This window comes from Rhinoraja longicauda, chromosome 12 (assembly GCF_053455715.1).
Source record: "Rhinoraja longicauda isolate Sanriku21f chromosome 12, sRhiLon1.1, whole genome shotgun sequence".
In the NCBI taxonomy this organism is placed as follows: Eukaryota; Metazoa; Chordata; class Chondrichthyes; order Rajiformes; family Arhynchobatidae; genus Rhinoraja; species Rhinoraja longicauda.
The window spans coordinates 38,129,764-38,138,873 of record NC_135964.1 but is presented as its reverse complement, the minus strand read 5'-3'; the positions used below and the strand labels follow the sequence as shown (position 1 = coordinate 38,138,873).

Below are 9,110 nucleotides of genomic sequence, written 5' to 3'. Positions count from 1 at the left end.
ATTTAAGTTAATGCAGCACAGGTTTGGGGGAGTTTTAAGGGGGAAATGGAGTGCATGAGTGGGGCTCTGAAGAAAAATGCTAAACACAATTTCAGTTAATGCAGGAAAGGTTTGGGGGAGTTTTAAAGGGGGTTCAGGGAGGATGAACTGGGCGTATGGGGGATGGAGGAGAGGGGATAAGTGGGCTGAGGGGAGGATAAGGGGGTTGAGGCGGGTTGCGAGGAGGATGATAAGTGGGGTTGAGGGGGTGTGGATGGAGTGGGTGAGTGCGGCTCTTTAAAAAGCCTGAAGCCAATTTAAATTAATGCAGCACAGGTTTGGGGGAGTTAAGGGGGATTGAGGGGGGGAATGGAGTGTGCTCCTCCCCTCCTCCTCCTAAAGAAGGAATCTGTATTTTTCAAAGATAAGGCAAAGAGAGTGCAAAGTGTCTATAAAATTGTGAACTTTTCCATTAATTTATAATTGCTACACATATTTGCTAAAGTTGTCTTTTGAATTAGATTCCAGGAAGAATGGATTATATGTGTGTATGTGTGTTCACAGCCATAACACTCGGATAATAAGTTTCACGTTAAGTTTTACATTTTAATGATATTTTAATCTCAAGAGTATGACAGCATTAATGACTGCTGCAAGCAGCCTTGCAAAATTTATCAAAAACTCTGCATAGGGCTGCTGACAATCTAAATACAAACTGCAGCCATCATTTCACAAATAAATTTATGTTACTAGCAATGTCACATGGGGGAAAAAAACCTATATATTAGTATGCATTACTTAACCTATAGTATTAATTTGTGATAGGAATATGAGGCAAAACCCACCACAAATCTTGAATAAATTGCAAGGCCAACAAAGCTAAATGGCTGAGCATTTGTTAATGTTTGGCAACTGAACACCTGTTATGTGGTGAGTTGGCTCCAAGTTTGTTTGTTTTTAGCAATTTGGTGCGGAGGTTGACAACTGAATCTTTTTATATGGATCCTTAGAAATGGTACTTGAGGTTTTTTTGTAAAGTTGTGGTAATTGAGCATTTAGAACATTATGTTTGTTTGCCAGTTTGCTATAATGGGGATTCTGGTGGGACCTGGATAAATGCTTTACAATTCTACAAAATGTTGATTACATATCTGTTAGACGGGTTGGTCCGACAATCTAAAACTGGCAATTTTAGAATTTTGGTGCCAGATTTTCCCCCAGTCTATCACAATGAACAGATATTTGTTATTAACTTTTAAACAGGCATATAGATTTTATGTGGTCTGGTGTTTCCATGAAGTTCTTCGAATACTTGCTACACTGTTTAAAAAAAATAATGAAACACTTTTGTGATGTGCATGAACAGATGAGCAAACATCTCTTTAAGGAAAGGAGATAAATGTTGATAACTAAGGATTTGGATTCGGATGCATCCAGTCATCTGGCAGCTGAGCATCGCTGCATGTGCTGAGACATTTGATTGGAGATATCAACTCACTCAGATGTTTGGTGCTGAGCATCTTTGAGAGCTATGCAGGTAATTCAGCCTTCAGCATGTAAAAAAAATGCTCGAGCAAAGCTGCTTACAATGTAAATGCTGATTGCAGACACCTTTTAAGAAAACTATAGCAATGCCCCTCTCCATTTGTCATAAGAATACAAGGGAATAAAGTATCTGAAACTACTGGAAGAAAACCTGCAAGAGAAACAGTAGTAAGTGGATGTGTGTATGTTTGTTAGCCAACAATTTCTGTGGGCACTATTGTAATTGGATGGTTCCAGGGGGTTATTTGTGGATGTGCATTCTGGTATGCTCACCATAATGTGTATATATATATATACATGCACTAATGGAAAAAAAATTACAAATTGGATGTGTAAAACATATCCTGGCTGTAAATGTTTTGTTCAGTACTGAATACAATAAGGTGGTAATCAGCTTAACAAGCAGAAACAGGAGACATGTTCCCATAGGTGCCTCTGCTTTCAATACATCTTTTGAACAAAGCAACACATACACTACACAATTATTTGGGTACATTTGGTACAGGAATTGTCTGCTCTTCAGGGTCCACAATGAGAGTAATTTGTTCCATTCCATTCCTGAAGCTCATTTGTAACAATACATGTAAATAAAAAAAAACTTCTCCAACAATTTGTGAATAGAAGTTACAATTTATGTTCTGTTTTTAAATACATTCCTGATAAATAACATTTAAACAATTATATTCAGAACTGATGGTATAGGGAGCCAGCTTCCCGATATCAAAGATCGTGTTTTCAAAGAAATATTAGGGGTTTGTTCGGATAAATAAAGCAAACTGAAGGACGTATCGACTAAGTAGCCTGTTAGTTTAAGATTCCAAAATCCTGGGCAGTACTATAGTTTATTTACAGCACTCTGTGCCAGTAGTGAGCACTAATTTATTTTAATATATTTAGAAGTTTGTATCACTTTTCTAATGGCCACAACTACTTTGAAAGTAGCACATATTTATATCATCTGGCCTTTTTAATAAGTGAAAGCTGGTTAGAAAATTGCTTCAATATCTTGTTGATGTCCCTCTTTACTGCCCATCTGTGTGGCATTTTGGTGTGGAATAATTTCAATTATGTGCCTTAGAATGGGTACAGTTCCCTTTGTACCACATTATTTATGCATTTTAATGCGGCTTAAAAATAACACTCTATACATCACACGGTGTATTTGAATCTTACATTGAATACAAGGAACCATATCAATACAATATAACAACTCAGTTCCTTTGGTCTTTCCTTTTTCTTGATTGCTCGTGTAGCAGTTGTTTGATTCACCATTGCCCAGGTATGGCTATACCACATTCATACCAATGCACATAGTGGATGTGTGTTTGCCCACCTATTGTGCCAAACATGACTGGCTCTTGGCGAACACTTCGATAAAAACCTACGGATTGAAAGATTAACAAGTGCCTCAGTAACACGAGTTTAAATGGCAATGCACATTGAGATATTTCCTTCTCAGTGTAGCAACGTAGCATGCAACATATAGCCTGTTGTACACCATTAGCAGCAGAATAATAGATTTTTTTGAATGTATTGCGAAACAAAATTTATTCAGGGCATAATTTTACAAACAGAAGGTTAAATATAGTATTGATCTGGAGCTCCTTAAATACAGTTTCTGTATCCAGTTGGTGGGTGCTGCAAATTGGAAAATACATTGAAGCATTTCCAAAGTAATTCATTTTCCCTAAAGCAACTACATGATATAGAACACAGAAACCCCAGAAGAAAAATAAACATGCAAAGCATTAATTATAACACTCGATCCTTCTATAAGAATTTGCCAAAAAAAATTAAGCTACAAGAATATTGTGTTTCTAGTCAAACTACCCTGTCCAGGGATGTTGTGCAGACATGCTGGCAGTTTTGCATGCAACTGCTAGCATTTCACCACAGACATATTGGGAAGTTTATGATAGTCACCCTTGAGCTGCAAATGTGACTGTTCAAAACTAGTAGACAGCAGTTCCCTAGCATGTCCCCTAGCATGTCCCAACTGCACCTCAATGTTGGACTCCTCAAGGAATCTACCATTCGACCTCTAAACTGCAGCAATTCCTTAGCACTTATGAACGTGAACTGACTTAAAATACCTGGACCATTGATTTCAATAGGTGAAAATGGTTGCACGGGATAAAGTAACTTTGATATTTTAAATTATTTCTAGTTCATTTGAATGTTTTTGACAAAGTTTTTCTTATTGACATTATAAACACATGCATCCACATATACCTACAGAATTGGGTACAAAGACATAGGCCTACCTCTTGCAGAGCTCATCTCTGGCTTTGTGCTACACAAAAGTCAATGTGCTCAGGCACCCACAAGCTCAGTCAGCCTCAGCCAGGACTTACGAAAGGAGTATCTGACAGCACAGTTTCCAATCTGGCAGCATTTACAAAGCCAAAAAATAGGGAGAGAGTATTCATAAAACAACCTATCATTTTTTCCCCATGGTATATTTTAAGTTTGAATATAGTATTGTTGGATGCTGCAGTAGTGGGTGTATATATAGGTTTAAAGTCTCTCTTCCCTTTGAGTAGAACAGTAGCATCTCTTGCAGAGTTCATATCAAATGAAGGGTATATCCACTGCTTCAGCCTGACTAATACTTAAAGTGACAACTACCAAAACATCGTTTTCCGTTTTGTTAGAATGTCATGTACTTAATATGGAGCACAAATTTGGACAAGAGGAGCATAAGATTAGGTGACCATAATTACAAAGAATAAGCTCACCTTGTCTGATTGGCAGCTGTTCAGGAAGGAGATGTTCTCCTGTTCTACCATCCAAGAAAGAGTCCACAAACTGACAATGATCTTCCCCATGTCCTGATAGATCTCCTATGTTGTAGAAAATGCCTTTTTTTTTAAGAAAGAAAGAATAGTATTTGATTAAATATTACAACTGGTTTTCTTTTGCATCATTAAACTCCACATGGAGCTTTATGATGTATCTATTTTGGTCCAGAATTGGGAAAACACAAATTAAAGAAATTGGAATCACCTACCCTCAATCTGATGTAAATTGGACATATGGTTCACATTGATCATTACTTGAATTGCACTTAAGTACATTTAGTTTTTATAGCAATAAAAACTTAGAAACAATATATTGTACTGGAAAATCATTCCATAAATAATGTGATCTGATTTATAATGTGGAAAGTTAGTACCATGTACAAACACAGTTCTCCACTGATGTGGCTTCACAGTGTGCTTCTCAAATGGGCATTATGCTCAGCTACTCAGCTGGATGATGGAACTGGAATAATAAGAAACTGATTACATTTTCAGGTGAGGAAATTGACTAACATTTACTAGCCAAACAATGAGTGCTCTAGATTTTCTGTTTCCATTTACTAAATCATCAGCAGAAGAAATGTTATTTCCATGAATAGTAGCTCTGAGTTTATTGCATTGCATGTGGCACCCAGCCATTGAGCTTAGGTTCCTATTCGTCCATTCCCAAATTACTCATAAAGTGCAGGTGGATCTTTGCACAATATCCTCTGTACTAGCTTTCGTTCTGGACAAAGTTATGCCATGTGATATTAACATCATCTCCTTGAACTGTTCAACAGACTTATCTGAGAATGGTTGTTACAAGGAGATGAAGCATTGATGCAGAGAATTCATGACCAAATGATGGCTTAAAACACTTGCTCCCAAGCAAAGTTACAGTTTGACTTTTTCTTTGAGCATGTCTGTTAACTTGACCTGAAAATAGTTGTCACTTGTGATTGTTGCAGATCGATACTATAAATGACTGGGTAAGTGGAAGCTGTAGGCCAAGCTTTGTTGCTTGTGAATTTTGTTAATGGTGACACCATCTATCTACTTTCAAATGTGAAACTTGACTAGTGATTTTGGTAGCTCCAGTTTGGTCGCCCAAATTCCTGGTGCTCAGCATGAATCTTGAAACCACCAAAAATGGTGACAATGCTGAATCATTTCCATGTGCTGAAATGAAGATTTCAATATGTCTGTCTGCCACACCCTTTTATTCTCTCCTACATATTTTCATGTGCAGACTGATGGTTAAGATGCTTTATTATGGTTTGTTGTTCCTATGACATTCATTACAGGGCAGCTGTAATTGCCTCACAGCGCCAGAGATCCAAGTTCGATCATGACCTCGGGTGCTGTCTGTGCGGAGTTTCCACCTTCTCTTTGTGACCACATGGGTTTCCTCCAAGTGTTCCTGTTTCCTCCCACATCCAAAAGACATGCAGGTTTGCAAGTTGATTGGGCTCTGTACATTGCCCCAATTACAAAGTGAATAGGAAAATGGGATAACATGGACCTAGCGTGAACAGGTGGTCGATGGTCGGTGTGGACTCTGGGTTAAAGGGACTTTTTCTATGCTGTATCTCTAAACATTAATCTAAAATATGAAGCGGCATTGACAGCCGTCTGGTGCTGTTCCTCGGAGTGCAGATTTGTCATGGCGCTCTTGGTTCTACGTTCTGAACACTGACAAATTTGCACAGGTTTGGATAAAAAATTGATATATTCTCAAGTATCACACAATTGTGTTGCTTGCTGATCTGTGGGAGGGCTGGGTGAATGGTAGGATGTGGGGCTTAGGAGCTTGGGTCATTTTCATTAAATATCTTTTTGTTTTGTTCTGCTCTTTATGTCTCAAGGTATTAAATTCCAATTTACCTTGCCATGACGGTATCCTCAATTGAAATTAATTTCTGGCCAGCAGATAAATAGATTTGAGGCAAATAACTTTTTCTAGGTATGCATTTTCATTTTCACAGCTGAAATGGTAGTTCATGAAATACTGAAATAAAATTGCACCTTGGCAAAGTGGTAGAACCATAAAAGCCAATTTCATCTGAAACTGCTGAAGGAACATGCCAATGTTACAAATTTAGTCTTGGTTCCAACAGAGTAACTTTTTCCAACCAGTAATCCAATAACTGATTAAACTGCTGCTCCGACGTATTGGGTGCATATTTTTAGTTAAAAAAAAGATCCTACCTGAGAGGGAGTTACTGAGGTAAATCTTGTATCTCAGAGAGTTACACAGAACAATGCCAACAAATTTCCTGTAACGTGTCCGTTTAACAAATCGCTTCCCTTGACATTCTGAGTACGAATCGAACTTGAAACTGTACTGAGTCCAGATCGCATCTTTCCCTATTAAATAAAGCGAAAACCATCAGAATAAAAATTGTGCTGTTTTCTTTAAATAGTTCAACATGTGAATTATTAATCACTGTATTAATCGTCTGTGGTCTGTGGAATGCTCCAGCTCAAAATCTTCAGCAATAAACTCAGTTATAACACTTTACTCCCACATAACTAATGATCATCCCTAAATAATATACCTGTAGCTTGCTAAGACATTCCTACAGCCTCTATCAAATGTTACTTCTTGTGCAGGAGCTAGGATGTATAATTGTAGAGAAATTTTAATTTCACAGTTTTTCTCTTTCTGGGCTCTCCTTCCCCACATTATAAGTAAAATGTTGTTAAATGCAGCTGTCAAAACTTAAACCAGCTGCGGACTCTGAAAACCCATTAAGCTGATGTTTTAAGATTCATTTAATTATTTTTTAAATTCAAGTCTCTAACCCCAGACCAATAATAATCACTATTATACATTTTCTCCCAAAACAACAACTTAATGAAGATGATGTCCTTTAACATTAGTTTCTAATGTTAAAAAAATTGCAACAGACATAAATGTAAGTGAATGTTCAATATTATATTCACCAAAAGTATGAGGTTCAAGCTACAATTTATGTAGATATGACACACCGGTTGCAGGGTTCAAAATGATGGCTCATGGCCATCTTTTTGGGGCCAATAAATGGTTGCCTTGCAAAGATTTACTACGCTCAATTGTCCCATGTTACTTCCTTTTTAAAAAATCCATCAGTTTAATATGATCTGGCCTTCCCATTACAAATCCTAAATCAGCCTCGTTAATGACGATTAATGCTGCCAACAGAATGTTTCCAATAATTTCCCACCACCCATGTCAGACAACCATGTTAGACCTATAATTACTTGGTTTATCCATTATTTAAACAAAAATACCATATGTGTAATCTTCCAGTTGTCCTGCACTGTGCCTGTAGCCAGAGGGTTGGAAAATGATAGTCAGGGCATGCACTGTTTCTTCTTTAGCTTTCAACAAGAACAAGGGGCTAATTTTATCCAGGCTCTGGCGATTTATCACTTTTTAAAGTAACCACAATATATCCTCTAACCCTTTTTAACATTTGTCATAGTTCACACTCTTCCCACTTCCATCATTGTCTGTATCATCCCCATCTTCTGGATGACAGAATCAAACCATTCATTTTGAGCTCCGTATATGACTTTTGACACTATGTACTCCCCTTGGACATTCTCAAGGGGAGGGAGAGCAGCTAGATGTTGCGCATGTTGGTGCAAATGACATATATAGGAAAATGGATGAGGTTCTACGAAGTGAATACAGAGAGTTAGGCAAAAGATTAAAAAGCAGGACCTCCATGGAAATGATCTCTGGATTACACATGGTGCCATGCACTAGTGAGGATAGGAACAGAAAGTTTGGACAGATGATTGCGTGGCTGAGAGGTGAGTGCTGGGATAGGGACTCCAATTTTTGGACCACTGGGACCTCATCTGGGGTAGAGGTGACCTGTATAAGAGGGATGGGTTACACCTGAACTGGAGAGGAATCAATATGCTGACAGGCAGGTTTGCTAGTGCTACATGGCTGGGTTGGTGGGGGGAGGGGGGTGGTAGGTATCCAATGTAAGACTGAGGCAGGTGAGAGGCTGTAAATCATTATGAGGAGTGATGAATGCAAGTTCAGTGGACAGGATAAGCAGGAGCATAGCAGGGAGCAAGGAAGGACTGAATTGCATTTATTTTGATGTGATAGGTACATGCGATTGGGATGTTGTAACTATTACTGCAACCTGGCTTAGAGAGGGACAGGACTGGCCGCTTAATGTTCCAGATTACACGTGTTACAGGCGAGATGGAGGCGGGAAAAAGTTGGGAGCGATGCTTCATAGATTAAATTCAGCAGTAACCCGAGATGACGTTATTGATGGATTGTCCAGAGGCGACATGGGTGTTGCTGAGAAATAAAAAAGGGCTGATCACCTTGTGTGAGTGTACTATAGACCCCCACGTAGTCAATGAGCATTAGAAGTACAAATATGCTGGGAGATTGCAGACAGCTGCGTGACTTATGGCTATCATAGTCGAGGATTTTAACTTTCCCAATATAGACTGGGACTGAGCTTAAAGAGGATGTAATCTGTCAAATGTGTGCAGGAACGTTTTCTCAGGCAATATGTAGAAGGCTCAACAAGGGAGAGGGCAAAGCTTGATCTACTCTTAGGAAATTGGGAAGGACAATTGACTGAAATGTAATTTGTCCATGATTGTTGTGCTGCCAATCCTGCCTATCCTTGAGCCATGTTACTGTAGAGGCCACAATAGACCATTGCTTTTTATTTTCCAAAGAAACACTGCTGAACTTTTTTTCCCATTATCCTAGGTTATCTCTTCTCAGCTTGCAGACCCTTTACTTAACCTCTGCTTTTTGCAGCCTGTTTACTCATC

The 9,110-nt window shown here is 38.5% G+C and overlaps 1 protein-coding gene across 27 annotated transcripts in view; it reads right to left on the bottom strand.

Moving 5' to 3' along the window:
* Window positions 1–576: 576 nt before the first annotated feature.
* Window positions 577–9,110, bottom strand: part of LOC144598928 (uncharacterized) — a 223,015-nt gene continuing 214,481 nt past the window's right edge. For all 27 annotated transcript variants that reach the window (XM_078409534.1, XM_078409524.1, XM_078409525.1 and 24 more), the window contains 3 exons: window positions 6,516–6,674; window positions 4,263–4,385; window positions 577–2,905 (listed from right to left, as the gene is read on the bottom strand). In XM_078409534.1, the coding sequence (XP_078265660.1) occupies window positions 2,790–2,905; window positions 4,263–4,385; window positions 6,516–6,674 (398 nt within the window). In that variant the 3' untranslated portion in view covers window positions 577–2,789. The remainder of the gene's footprint in view (window positions 2,906–4,262; window positions 4,386–6,515; window positions 6,675–9,110) is intronic.